Genomic DNA, 15,397 nt, shown 5'->3' with positions numbered 1-15,397 from the left:
AATCTTTATTCATAAGAGTGAATTTCTTTGTTTTCAATATGAGGTCATTCACTAGAGAGCCTTCAGACATATATACAACATTCTACTTTTTTCTAGAAATAGTTTACAAAAAATGGGTACCTTCCACTTTTAAATAGAAGCTTCATTCCTCATACATCCATGTGTCTATCCACACTTAAAAAAATGAGAATAGTTAACTACACTTTTAACACACAATACTAACTTTAAACAAATAGCTATCATAAAAAAGTTTCTATTCCAAAAGTATGGGGTCAAATAAATCTTTATAGTTCAATTTCCTAGTTCAAATAAAAGTCATTATGAAGGCTTTTAAATTATAAATTCAACTTGATTTAATTATTTAAATTAAATATAATTATTAAAAAATAGTGAATCTCAAATAAAATAATATTATTTTAAAAACAAAAAAAGTAAAAAAAAAAAACCAAGATGACACATTCGTGTATCTTCCCTGTACTTAATACGGAGTCATTTGCTAGTTTGCACTTCAAATTCTATAAAGTGAGAGAGAGTCTAACTCTAACCGTGATTAGAGTTTAGAAGCGATATAAATTGAATATTTACATATAAATATAATCACCTTTCATCTTAAATTTAAAAATTTTTTGTTTGGAATTAATGGATAATGTTACATAGGCTATTATATGAGAAAATAGTGTTGGCAGCAACGTTTTCAATATTAATTTATTTATCCAATGTTTAAGATGATGTCATATCATTATACCATTGGCACAGACACAAAGTTTTCTCAAAAACATTAAATTTGATATTGTTCCAGACCATACTTTTTGAATTTCTAAGACATGGTTTAAAGCAACGTTTTTTTCTGGAAAAATGGTATCAAACAAGAGGGTGTTGTTTGAATTACTGCTTTCTCTGATGTGGTACCTATTAAGTGTCGTTTTCTCAGAAAACGGTATCGATGCCAAACATCACTTTAATCAACTGACAAAGTAGTGTAATTACTATATTCACCAACGCTGTGAGTGAGATGAAGGATTCTATCTATCAACTCCAACAGATTTAACTTCGGTGCTTTTGAACTCTTTGGGTCTCTGGAATTAACAGACCATTTTCTTGGCATATAATTAAAGTACTTGGAAAATCCTTTGGTAGAGACTACAAATGCCAACTGCAAAGCTTTATAAAGAAATTATCTTTACCGCTAAGATCATTAAGGCTGAGTTTGGAAGCAGTACAAGTGCAAATATATATGGGGTAAATACATACAAAATATAAAGTTTTGCATTCTAGGTATTTGAATTTATACTCCTTCAAACTCAGCCTAAAGAACATGGAGGCAAAGAGATCCATTTCGTACTTATTGAGTGTCAAACTGATCTCAGCCTCACCACGATCGCTGGGATTCTCTGCAATAAAAAATGGCTCCTAACCTGTCAATGGATACCAACTCCACCTTCTTACGTCTCCCCCATCCAAAATCTGCCTCATAAAAACCCAGATGGTTTGACCCAGCAGCTCTAAAGTTGGGGTGAGTTCCTGCAGATAACAAGTCCGAAAGCCAGAACTCTGCACTATCGAAAACTCCCTTCTCCAACTGCTTAGTTTTCTCAATTAATTAACTAAATTAATAATAGACATGAGTCGGTCCAATGCAGATCAGATCAGGTTAGGTTAACGATTAAGCTCAAAAGCTCCACCTAAGGGTGTCAATGGACCCGTTTTGGATTCGACCCCGTTCAGTTAAAAATCAATTTAGACGGATTGGATAGATCAATAAAATTTATTGAATTGAACCTGATCCATCCGTAACAAATTTATATTGGATTGGGTTGGATAAATCAATATCTGGTCTATTAAATATAAGATAAAAATGTGTCAATGGACCGGATTTAGGTTGAACCAATCTAAATCAAAAACAAACTGGACGGTCCAAACATTGAATTGGACCGGTCCAATTCATTGAATTACCTAATCTATTTATAATGGACTCACATTGAACTGGATCGGATTGGTCCAAATCCAGTCCAATTGACACCCCTACCACCATCATCCTAATCCTGTGTGAGAGAGAGAATTACATGACCATCTAACCAAATTTTATAGCCCTTCATCTTATCGTTACTAACGAACCCGGATTCCCTGCACTTGGTATGGTGTGGGACGTGGTACACTTCCAATGAGATTCAGCCACGTCCCACTCCACATGCATTCTCAATTTACATGTGCAGATGTGTTCTAACGATAAGGTTAGGGGTGTTAGTCTCCAATTTCCTTTTTTTGATATCTTAAAAATAAGAAAAAAGTGGAGAAAAAATAGGAAAGTTGACTGCCCAGTCGAAATAAGAAAGAGGCTAAACAAAAAAAAAAAAAAAAAAAGGAAACTAAAGCTTTTTCAAATCCAGACGCCATTGACAACCAATTTTTAGAAAAGTGAAAAGTGTTTCTTCTTTGTAGCATTGAGAGAAGAGATTTGCTAAGAACGGTGGAGAGTCGTTAACATGCATGGTTTTTAAAACTTAATCTGCTTGAGTGAACTGTTATATGCATGGCTTTTAAAATTGACCCGGAGATCAAATTGGTCAGAGGTCTCTAGTTATCGAGTACGATCGGCCCGTTTTAACAAAAAAAAAAAAAAAAAAGAACTTAAAAAAATAAGAAAACTGATCAAAACTGTTTGAATGGTTAATTGCCCGGGTCAGTGGTTTGTTGACCAAAATTAATCATTTTTATGGAAAATCCAGTTTTAGAGAAAACCGGAATTGCACCTGACTGATTCTTGGTTTTTCCAGTCCAACTGTTCGGTCCAGTCTGGTTTTAAAAACCATGGTTATGACCCATTTTACCATCCATTAAATGATCGTTACGAAACATGCTTCTTCAATGCACAGTTTAAGAGCATTGGATGTTTTAACGGTGATAGTGACAGAGAGACATGCATGTAACAAACAAAGATTTCTTTGACAATTAAGAGCATGGATGCTTTGCAACATAATTACTATTCACCAAGGTTTTCAAACCGCTGTTGACCCCCACGATCGGACTGTTTGGCTCAGGAATCATCTAAGCAAATGGTTTCGTTTTACCTTAAATCCGGTCTTTTGTCAAAAATTATTGAAAAAGTCAACAACCCATTGACCTAAGCGGTCGAATAGTCGACCCATCGACCCCTTCAATGGTTTTGACCATTGTTTATTTTTAATTATTTTTTTATTTTATTTGTTAGAACGGGCCATTTATTCGAATTGAACAGTTGGACCGTCAACCCAAAAACCAATGACCGGTTCCGTTTCCAGGTCATTTTTCAAAACATTGCTATCGACAAATCTCTATTCCTGGGTTGAGTTTTTTTTTTTTTTAAAAAAAGACTTCCAAATGATGAATTTCAACTCTCTAAACTATTTATCACAGTAACATAGATTTAGTGTGGTTAAAATAATTCAAACTTATAATAGCAGTGGTTTGGTGGGAAGTTACCTATGATTCGTCACTGTGTACTGTTCAAACAACTACAAATTTCTTGTTAATGCTGTCCAAAGAACCACTATCCACCGTTCTTAGCAAATCTCCTCTCAATGCCGCCTAAAGAAGAAACACTTTTCACTTTTCTAGAAATTGGTTGTTAACAGCGTTTGGTAAAAAAGCTTCACTTTCCTTTTTTTTTTTTGTTTAATCTCTTTCCTATTTTGATTGGGCAGTCAATTTTTTTATTTTTTCTTCACTTCTTTGTTATTTTTAAGATATCAAAAAACGGTAATTGGAGACTAACACCCTTTACCTTATCGTTAGCCACATCTACATACCATATCATACCAAGTGCAGGAAATTCGGGTTCGTTAACACGGATCAATTAAATATTCACCAACACTGTTGAGAAGAATCATGTCTATCAACTCTAAGAACCGGTAAATTTGGTGTTTTCGAACTCTTTGAGTTTCTGAAATACAGTACGGATACAAAGGACACAAGCGAAGTTGCGTGTGCAAATTGTAAGCTTCAAAGCCTAGAGTATTTCGAGGATCAATTACCTTCAGCGCTAAGACCATTACAAAACATGGAAGAGAAGACATCCATTTCGTGCTTCTCGAATGTCAAACTGATCTCAGCCCCACCGCGATCGTTGGGATTCTCTGCAATAAAAAGGAGTCCTGATCTGTCAATAGATACCAACTCCACCTTCTTAGGTCTCCCCCATCCAAAATCTGCCTTATAAAAACCTAGATGGTTTGATCCTATAGCTCCAAACTTGGGATCAGCGCCCGCGGATAAGATGTGTGAAAGCCAGAACTCTGCACCATCAAAGATTCCCTTCTCCAGCTGCTTAGTTTTCTCCTCTATCAACTTCGCAGCCTTAGCAATTGCATCATGTTCTAGTAGATCATCTCTTTCTACTTTCACTACCCGATTTCCGATGCAGTTACCAAAGTACGTCCAAGGAACTGAAGGATCCAGACGAGATCTGCAATCCATGTTAATCAGAAAATGAATCCTTTCGTCCCCCGACTGAACCAAACAAACCCAGACATAAGCGCAGACCACCGTGAAGGTGGACAAACGAGGTGGTTGTGACCGCTTGTCCTTCCTGTGCTGTGCCAAGATACGTTCCTTTAGTCGTGCAACGTCAGCTCTGCTCAGCTGGAATGTGGTTCGGACTGCATTGGATGCGCGTGAATAATTCACCACCTTTGATAATCTTCTTTCTCCGGACTCGGACTGGAAAAAAATTGCTAACTGGTTCATGAATATCTTCTCGATGCCTTTTGGATCCTTAATCAGAGTCCTGTCATAGAGTGGGAGAGATTCGGTTGACAAAGATGGCTTTCCAAGCTTACAGATTGAAGTCCATGAGTTGATAAAATGGGTAAGCGTTCTGGCGTCGGCAATCGAATGGTGAAAGGAAAATCCAAAGCTTATACCAGAATTTGGGAACACAGTGAATTGTAATGCCAGAACCGGGATAGCTGATCCAGACACTGATAACTGAGGAAGCAAAGAATGCGATTCCTTCGACTCTCTCGCCTGGTTGCCGGAGAAACGGTGGAAGCCACCTTCGGACTGGGCGACAGTTAACGAGACTGAGTCTCCATCCTTGTAGTGGACCATGGGGTTGGGGGATTCTTCTGGCCATGAGAGGTTTCCGGCGAATGGGTAGAAGTGCAAGAGGGTGAGGGAGAGAGAGTGCTTGATGCGGGGAAGGAGGGTGTGTGTGAAGTGAGTGAGTGGATGGGGGAATTCGTAGAAGTAGAGGAATTGTTGGGGTGGGTAGGGTAACCAAATTAAGTCGAAGAAGGTGAGAGGGAGTGATGCTGGAGCGACTGAGTGAGGTGGTGGAGCGATTTTGCAGAACTCTATCACCTCCACCTGGTTGGATGGTGCCATGAGATTAGGTTAGGGATGGATGGGAAGCTGATGATCAATGAACAATTAAAAACAAATGCAAATTAAGGCACCGTCCCCCATCCCGGGTGTTAGATGAGTGATGAGGGAGTTTTGTATCAACCTATACGCTGAGGAGTGAGGAGTTCTCTTACTCTACGCTGAGTAAGCACGGCACCACCTCAGCGTGACATGTGTTTTTTCTTGTATTCCTTCACTTTTCTAACATTTTCTTAAGGCTTAGTTTGGAAAGAGTACAAATACAAATATAAAATATAAGATTTTACACTCTGTATATCGTACTTCTTGGAAAGGAAGCTGATGAGAGCAGATTTAGCTCTCCAATGACATTATGACACCTTGTTACGAGGGTAGTTTTATAGCGGAAGAAACCTGTGCGGTGTCCTGGTCAAGGTAGGTCAGGACAAGCCTTTATGCGCTTAGAGGCTAGGAGTTGCCCGATGGGATGTTCCACCAAAATTAGTAGCACTGGATCATGACCTCAAGTTCAATGGCCGGGGCACTCTCCTGGCTCAGACCGATTCATGGGAGGCATCGCTTACGTTCTAAAGGGGGACAACCATAATGCAAGGCGACCATGCGCCGATGAGGTGACTTGGCACCGATGTGAAGGGACTCCTGAATGCCGATGATGATAGACACCTACGTGCCATGATGATAGGCAACCGCTTGGGCCGGAACACACCCGTGCGCTAGAGGCAACGAGGTAGCTCAATTAGCTTGTGCAAGGGGCTGGCAAGGTGAAGGGTCATGCTTGAGCCAGTCCCGCATGCCAAGCCTCCCTTGGGTATCAGCAGCGCAGTGCCGGTCCAACATTGTCCCCATGAGCAAGTGTGCACCCATGAGGAACCCTGGTAGCCATGCTAGCCATTAACTAGGGCCGCCCTGCAAGGGGATGAAGGTCTAGGAGTGCCAAGGTTAGGCACCCAAGGAGGTCGACCACCCCTCCTCAAAGAGTACATTAAGCTTTTGGTGGTCTGCCTGAAGATGACATCAATTCTCCCAAAAATCTTATAGGCGAAAATGATGGTGATGTCCCTAACGTAAGTCTGCCAAGCATAGGCAAGGCTAAGCCTGTGTCGAACCATAACAGGCTCCCTCACTCAATTCATTGTTGTCCTCGACAATGACTCCTTCCGTGAATGGGCGTTTGAGTCCCGCGCCATCCACTTCCAGGGCTCGCCTGGCCAACCCGGGTCTTGCCTATATTGGTGTCCATTTATGGGGACGGAACCATTTCACCATGCCAGCCTGCCTGGACTTCACCTCCCAGTGTTGAGGTTACTCAAACCGTGCAATGGCTATGCCGTTGAACTGTGAAAGAAGGGCCCTCGAAGAAATGTGTGTGGTGCTTCGCGGAGGTCCGCCCCATGTATCATCTTACCTCAAGGCTCAATCATCTTCTTGGTAGCTTTTCAGTGATACTACCGAACATGCTGATAGGTTCACTCCTCATGTTGGCGATGACCTGGGTACCCTTTCACCATGTTGGCTTGCAGACTTCACCTCGCCGATTCGGGTTATTCAAACCTAGCCATGGCTTATGCTCTCTTGGCCCTTGAAACTACGCTTCGCCTCGCCGACTCGGGCTATATGTTCACTCCGAGGGGGCCCCACTGCTGCTACCTCAAGGAGACTTGACCACAATTTGTGCGAGTGTGGCAACTTTTACCCATGAGTTGTCGAACATGCACTCGCCTTTTGATGCGCTTCTACTGCTGCAAGTGATCCACTTGAAAACTGAGCATGTCCACCTGAAACTTTGCCAGTGTAGGGCCGCCATGCTCCAACGGGTAGCGTAACCACATTCCTAACAAGGCCCACGCATCTGCCCCCTCATGAGGACAACAACCAATGCGTCTGCACCCTCAAGGGAAGTTGTTTTAGGGTCATTGGAATGGGAACGTGAACATTGAATGGCCTCTTGCTAGGCCTGATAAACAATATGCTCGGACGGTGTATCCACATTCCTATCAAGGCTCACGTGTTTGCCCCCGCATGAGGACAACAACCAATGCATCTGCCCCCACAAGGGAAGTTGTTTTAATGTCATTAGAATGGGGACACGAATAAAGAATGGCCTCTTGCCAGGCTTGATTTGAATTCTGCTCGATCTTGGGTGGAAGTGCCTAGGGACCGCACCCCACAAAATGTTGCTTGTCGAAATGACCGCTTCAACTAGCTTTGGGTTAATTTGTTTAAAACCAATTACAGCTACAATTAGCCAACTTGCTCTGATACCAACTGTCAAGGGGATAGTTCTATAGTGGAAGAAACCCATGCGGCGTCCTGGCCAAGGTAGGCCAGGACAAGCCTTTATGCACTTAGAGGCTAAGAGTTGCCCGATGGGATGGCTCCACCAAAGTCAGTAGCACTGGATCATGACCTCAAGTCCAATGGCTGGGGCCCTCTCCTGGCTCAGACCGGTCCATGGAAGGTGCCGCTTACGTGCTAAAGGGGGACAATCATAATGCAAGGCGACTATGCGCCGATGAGGTGACTTGGCACCGATGTGAAGGGACTTCTAAATGCTGATGATGACAGGCACCTGTGTACCACGATGATAGGCAACCGCTTAGGCCGGAACACACCCGTGCGCTAAAGACAACGGGATAGCTCAATCAGCTTGGGCAAGGGGTTGGCGAGGTGAAGGGTCATGCTTGAGCCAGTCCCGCATGCCAAGCCTCCCTTGAGTATCGGCAGCGCAGTGTTGGTCCAACACTGTCCCCATGAGCAAGTGTGCACCCATGATGAACCCTGGTAGCCATGCTAGCCATTAACCGAGGCCACCCCGCAAGGGGATGAAGGTCTAGGAATGCCAAGGTTAGGCACCCAAGGAGGTCGACCACCCCTCCTCAAAGAGTACGTTAAGCTTTTGGTGGTCTGCCTGAAGATGACATCAGTTCTCCCAAAAATCTTACAGATGAAAATGACGATGATGTCCCTAACGTAAGCCACCAAGCGTAAGCAAGGATAAGCCTGTGTCGAACCGTAGCAACCTGGCACCTCACGACAACTTGACATGAGCAAATCGGCACGTGGACATGGCTCAACACAGGTGACAACTCAGCAAGTATCAGCTCGCTACAGAACGAGCTCGAATACACTAATGTCCCGAGCTAAAGGTACTCCGGGTTGAGTCCATCCCAGTTCGCGAACTAAAACAACAACACCAAGTTCACAACAGTCCGAACCCAAGCAAGTGGGCCACCTCGAAGATGACTCGCCTCGGGCATAATCACCTCGGCATGCCACCAGTAGCTCGTCACGGGTAGCTCACCACCAAGTAGCTCGCTACAGGGTTGCTCGTTGTCAGGTAGCCTGACGTCTCACAAGAAGCTTCCTGCCTGATAGGACCGTACCTGCCAACCCTGAAGACTACACCCACGTCCCTTGTTTGGCGGCGCAGTATCTGCCAGCCCCAGAGGTTGTCTCCTGCCTGGCGGGACCATACCCTACAACGGTCACATTAGCTCACCTGCTCTCCAGTCCTAACAATCACAACCAGTCACTCCAAAACGTTACCCAACAACAGATCGTCACGGTAGAGGTTCGAGATCAATCCCACCAAACTTATCAAGATGCTAGTATGTAAAGACTTCAACCCCCCAAAGGCCAAGGTATCGCATATTCACCACTCTCTAGCTTTCTCATCTTCTTGCAAATTCATTCTCTTCCAACTCGCAACCAAGTACTAACTTAAGCATCGGAGTGCTCCCACCGGGTGAGCAACCCTGGGTTCCTTCACCTCTCTTCATGCAGGTATCTCTTGCCTGTCGCCAGCTAGGAGCGCATCATCAGGAGCCTAAACTTTTTTCTTGAGATATTAATTGTCCGTTTGGGAGGGCTTTCACGTAATGGCTTATAGCGTCAGATAATAAGCTCAAAACCTAGACCATAGGGGTGTTTGCATTAAATGTCAAACCAACCAAACCAGCCCGACCCAACCCGAGTTGGTCAGTTTTTCAAAAGCACTGGTTGGTTTTGGTTTGTATGAGAAAATAAACAGATAACTCAGTTCGGTTGAAATCAAACCGAATCGAACCGAACTTATATGTTTAATTAATTATTAATTAATTAGTCCCTACCCTATATGTTAAATGTTGATATATTTTATTTGTGTTTTGTTTAAACTTTGAAAAAAAATTGGTTATTTATGATAAAAATTAAAAAGTAAAATCAATATAAATATAATACAATGGTACAATATTAATTCAATTTTGTATAAATTTAAATATATATATTGACAAAAAAATCAGTTTTACATAAAAAACTAATTGACTTAAATATATATTTTGATTTTGCATAAAAATTAAAAAGAAATAAACTTAAATATAAGTAGATATTTTAGTTTAAAATATATATAAAAACCAACTAAACCGATAAACCGGCATATACTGACCTTTGCTTCAGGTTGGTCGATTTTGGTTTAGTCAATAAGTAAACCAATTAGATTGGGTTGATTGAAGAAAATAACTCAAACCGACCCAATCCGACCCATGAACACCCCTACTAGACCAAACTGGTAAGCCATATTCGTATGAAAATTGGGGAAGTCGAAAATAGAGAAAATACTTTTGATTTTTTTTAAATTGTAAGTACAATTGATTTATAAGGTGGATGGGGAAGCCACACTTCCATGTTTCTTTTAAAATGTTTTTAATGTATGGTGAATTGGCTTTAATATCCACCAAGAATATGTGATTCACCTTCAATTTAGAAGCCAAAGTTTTCTCCAAAAGAAACTTATATGAACCCCAAATTCAGAGTCCATTTAGTATGACTTCTGCATTCGAAGTGAATTGCAATGATAGAGCTGTGGTGATCGAGCACCTGTGTTTTCAATTGGCATGCTTAGTAGATTTTCATCAAATATAGCTTCTGGCATTCCCCTAGTAAACCTTGCTCGAAACGTTAAAATCGTGTCCCAAAAGACTTCCCAAACAGATACTCATTTTTTCTAAACATTTGAACATATCATATTTGCATGCCATTAGAATTTAGAAAATGAATTGCAATATATATGATTCTAGTGAAGTCTTCAACTACTCACCATAACTTCATGGTTAGTAGTGTTTGGACTATCCAACCTATTAATCGGAAGAGAAGTCCATCTAACCTCAAATCCTTGAAGTATCTGCTACGCCCAAAAGATTAGCATTCGGCTACAAATTATGAATTACGAGTACTCGGATCTCCTGCCGACAAAAAATTTACCCACGTCTACCTACATAAAAACTACAGTTGTATATAAGAAACATTTTCTGTATTTATGTATTATCATTCATGGAGAGATATAGGATTCTTGATAAACAGAAGATCCGGCCTGTGTGTAAAAGTCAAAGGCTATCATTTGACTGTTTTAAGCAAGCTTACTCTAGGATAGCTGATTTTTCCTTGGATGAACATCCAAAGGCCCTGATTTCAGATTTTAGCTTAAGGTTACACCATTAGGCGTAGTGGAAATCGCGTCAGCAAAGGAATACCCTTTACGAGGAGGGTGACTCGTTGGAGGGCGTGATCTCCTTGAGGATGGGGGTTAACTTTGGCTGTGGGGCCCAATAGCAGAGGCTGTTAAGACAATTTCTGGGTTGGGCACGTTCTGGGCAGTTTATCGATTCACGCCCATGCTTTGGTTTTTAATGAAAATAAATTAAGATGTAATTACTATTTTACCCATTCTCATAATAACATGTAATTTTCAGAAATTCACTCAATAGCATAAGCTGTTGATTCCCAACAGCTAAAGTTTTTCCTCACTAGGGCTGCCAGTTAGGGGTGTTCACGGTTCGGTTGGGGTGATTTTTTGGACTGAACTGAACTGTTCAGTTTTTCAATTTAACCAAATTGAAACTGAACCAATGCAACTGGTTGATTGGTTGACCAGTTAACCATGGTTCGGTTTTTTGGGTTTTTTATGCCCTCAATATGAAAAAAAAAGGGGAAAACCTTCCTTACCGATGGTCTGAAGAGAGTGAATGAACTGTTAATTGAGAGTGAGATAGATGAGAGAGAGAGAGAAGAGATTGAGAGAAGGGACTGAGAGAGAAGAGATTGAGAGAGATCAATGAGTCTGAGTATCGAATGAGAGAGAGAGACTAAGAGATGAGAAATTTAGATTTCAAATTTGAGAGATCAGAGAAGATGCCAGATACTGGTCCGAGAGAGTGGAGGCTGAATCTGAGAGGAGACGCCAATCGTCGGTGATTCGGTCGGAGGGTGGAGCACCAGAGGCCGTTGGTCTGTTGGGGAAGAAACTGAGAGTCTGAGAGAGTGAGATTGTGAGTGATTTGAAGAAATTGCTAGTGGAAAGAAGACCACCGAGACAAAAGAGAAGAAAGGGCTAAAGCTTAAAACTTTTTGATTTTCAAGACTGAAAGACTGACGGTCTCCAATCTGGCACTCTAGCAAGGCCGAAAATTTCTCTTTCTCTTTGAAACTTTCAAAGTTTCTCTTTGAAACTTTTCATTTTTGATTTTCAAAGCTCCTTTTGAATCTTTCAAAGAGAAAGTCTGAAAGGTCTACTATTGAAAGTGTATATTTGATTTTCAAAAAAAAAATAATATATATAAATATTATATAAATATAGATTACTTTATATATCGATCGGTTCGGTTAATCACTAGTTTTATTAAATGGTTAACCAAAACTGAACCAACTGGTTTGATTGACCGATTTTTTTATTTGGTTTCGGTTGATTTGTTCGGTTTTTTTGCTCACCCCCACTGCCAACTTCCACACCCCTTGTATGTCTTCTTCGAGATGGGCTTCGGAGAACAATGCTGGAAGAAAGGAGCTATAGATAATGTGACGGGATCTGCTCCTCACAAATGGGCGCCTCATATGCACATCCACCGTGTATTGGAAATATTTCCCATAAATAAGTACGAGAGATGCTCCAAATGCATAATAGGATGTGCGTGTGAGGAGCAGATCTGGTCTCATAGATAATTGTTGGACGATAACCGACAACAAGACACATCAGTAATTACCAAAAAAGACGCCAGTAGTTGAAACTCAACGTGTCAATATTGCTGACACACTCCAACTAAATACCTAACTTCCCACTCATAGGGAAGCGGAATCTCGGCCCAAGTGATACCCACGGGCCCATTCCTAAATTTTCGATTCCTCTCCCATTTCTTATGGTGCCCACTTTTGCGGATTAGGCGCCCAACCGCATTGTATTAAGCTAACACATTAATTTTTAAGTTCATTTAAAAATAACGAGAGAGTCCGAGTCACCTTTATTTTATTGGCAGGAGATTCCAATTCAACGGAAGAAGGATTAAATTCTCTGTCATAGAGAAGTTGAAGCCGCGAGAATCATGGTTGGGACTTTGCTTAATTCTCCTCAATGCAAATATATGCCAACATCAAATCTATAACCTGGGTGATTTCTAGAATCAGTAATATTTGAAAAATTAGTTATTTGGTATTACTTGTGCCATGTAAGTTATTTATGAGAAATCTGCTTTGAATCTGTTTGGTATTAATTTTCAAGGACAATTATTTTTGTATTAGAGTTTTATTTAAAGCTTTGTTGAATGTTATGTCATCCTCAAAAAATTAGAATCAATTAAAAATCAGGAAATCATCAAAACACGTAATCCTAAAAAAGGACTGATTTCAATAATCGATTTTTGGCTGATTTAAAATCATCGGTCCTATGTGAGGCCAATTTAAGAGAAATCATCTTTCGGCATCCTGTAACTTGGGTTTTTCGGTAAGGTGTTTAAAAATTAAAATTTTTACGGAGGGGAAACTGACGTCAGAACTCGAAAGTCTGTTAGCGGGACGAAGCCTGTGTGAAGCAAGTGAATACCCCACCTTATGTCAAACGTATCGTTCTCAAGCGGATTGCTTCAACCTACCAAGTTTCAAGCACGTCGAAAAGGTATGGTCATTGTTAGCAGTGTAAGCATGAGTCCAACTCGGTAAGACAAACTCAGTCGACTCGGAAGATGAACAGTTCTCTTGCACCTGCAGCTACGTCTATTATAACACTTGCATGGTATGACACATAACAGATCTTCATAGATCTTCTCGTTTATTGACAAGTTTCAATCTCCTTGAATTGATTAATACGAGGGCATATAGAAGCAAGGTTTTCGCACCATCGTTGATTTGGACTGTGAGACCGTTCGGCCTAGAAATTGTTTACGCAATTGTTTTCGTTTTACCTTAAATCCGGTTTTTATTCAAAAATTGTTGAAAAAATCAATAACTCATTGACCCAAATGGTCAAACCATCGACCCATTAACAAGTTCAATGATTTTGACATTTTTTTTTATTTTTAATTAATTTATTAAAATGAATTATCCATTCGAACCAAATAATCAGACCATTCGAATTGATTTCGTCATAATTTTTTTTTTCTCAGTTTTTGAAAACTTGGAGAAGTCAATGGGTGATATTACAAAGTTGGTGATATTTGATTATTAACTAAAATATTTACTGGGACGATTTAAGATTGTCATTACTTGCATTTTTGCATTTATATTCTTTACTAACCAACATAATATTCCTATTATTGATTATTTTGTCCTCTGTTGGAGACACCCTATGTGTGATAATTATTTTGACACTTGGCAGACTAAGTCTTATAATGTATATTAAGACACTCATGATTGGATTGGCCAAGGATGGACATAAGTTGGATTCCTACGTCTTCGTTAACATTTCTTTGTTATTAATAACTCCAAAAAAAACTATTGAGCTTAAATCACTAGCCATAGGGGTTAGGTGTTCATGTCCTTCTTTATACTTGGCATATTTAACCCTTAATAGTTGTGAATGTCCTAATATACATTATAAGGATTAATACATCAATCAAATATAAATAAATAACGGTCACTTGACCCAAACAACATATGATTTAGGTTTTTTAAAAATAAAAAAAAGTATTTAAAACCATATGTAGCCAAATTAGGATCATCCTTGATCGATCTAATCATGAGTATCCTAATGCACATTATAAGGGTTAGTAAGTCAAATACAAAGAGATACATGGCTTCACTTCGGTGATTGTGATTTAGGGCTAATGAATATTCTTGGTTTTAGAAAACAAATAAAAGTTATCAAACCAACATGTGGCCAAAATATCCTCCATCCTTGGTGTCCTAATGTACATTTATAGTGATTAGTAGATTAAATACAAATAGGTGCTTGTTCACTTGACCCCAATGACCTGTGATTTAGGGTAGAAACTATTATTTGTTTTTGAAAACCAAGACAAAATAGCTATTATTAGGTCCAACTTTAATTATTTTTTACCTTGAGTGTCCTAATATAAATTATAATAGTTATTAAGCCGACTACCAAGAAAGGTATGTTCACTTGACCTCTCACCGCAAATGTAGGTCGGAATAGAAAGTGTGGAGTCAATAATTCTTTTGTTTTGCCCCATCTAATGAGTCACTTTTTGAAAGCCAATTGTTTGCAACAATTTCAGTGTTTGTTGTTAACCTTGGTAAATTAGTATGTTTATCCCTAAATTTTTAATCTCCTTAAATTAATAAGTCAGTAGTAAGTTTTTACTCCTATGGTATTCAACCTAGGTGACTTTCAGATCTAATGTTAGTTAGTTGTGTCTAGAACCGTCGTTGTTGTAACTGACTACCATACATTTATTATAATTAACCTCTGATTTCCTCTAGCTAGTGAGTCTTAGAACTATTGAATTAGTTGACTAGAACTATTGAATTTGTTTGAGTTTAATTTAAAGACACAGTTGAACTCTATTTATGCTTAATTTGGTTACTTTTGTGAGATTTTGCGCTGCCCTGCTCAAAACAAGATGCAATGTTATTATGATTGTGGGTTGGAAATTTGTTGGTGTTCTTGAAAATACTTTTTACTTGCTTTTGGAAAAACCAAACTTTTGGATTTTTAGAGTGTAGATGACGACATGTCTTTGTTTTTTTATCAAATTAATTACTTGGTTCTTGGCATACATTGTAAATGTAAGGGACCCTTCAAAGCTCATTGGCTTGCATTGGGTTCATTAGTAGGTGC

General features: G+C 39.9%; 1 protein-coding gene across 1 annotated transcript; it reads right to left on the bottom strand.

Moving 5' to 3' along the window:
- Positions 1 to 4,002: 4,002 nt before the first annotated feature.
- LOC148844382 (malonyl-coenzyme A:anthocyanin 3-O-glucoside-6''-O-malonyltransferase-like) lies at positions 4,003 to 5,361 on the bottom strand. The gene has a single exon (XM_088956866.1). It carries the CDS (start codon positions 5,359 to 5,361, stop codon positions 4,003 to 4,005), a length of 1,359 nt encoding a protein of 452 aa, XP_088812992.1.
- Between the last annotated feature and the right edge of the window lie 10,036 nt (positions 5,362 to 15,397).

This window comes from Nelumbo lutea, chromosome 8 (genome assembly GCF_056320005.1).
Source record: "Nelumbo lutea isolate HS-2025 chromosome 8, American lotus-T2T, whole genome shotgun sequence".
In the NCBI taxonomy this organism is placed as follows: domain Eukaryota; kingdom Viridiplantae; phylum Streptophyta; class Magnoliopsida; order Proteales; family Nelumbonaceae; genus Nelumbo; species Nelumbo lutea.
Note: the sequence above shows the minus strand (reverse complement) of the source record. Positions and strands in the feature narration are given on the sequence as shown.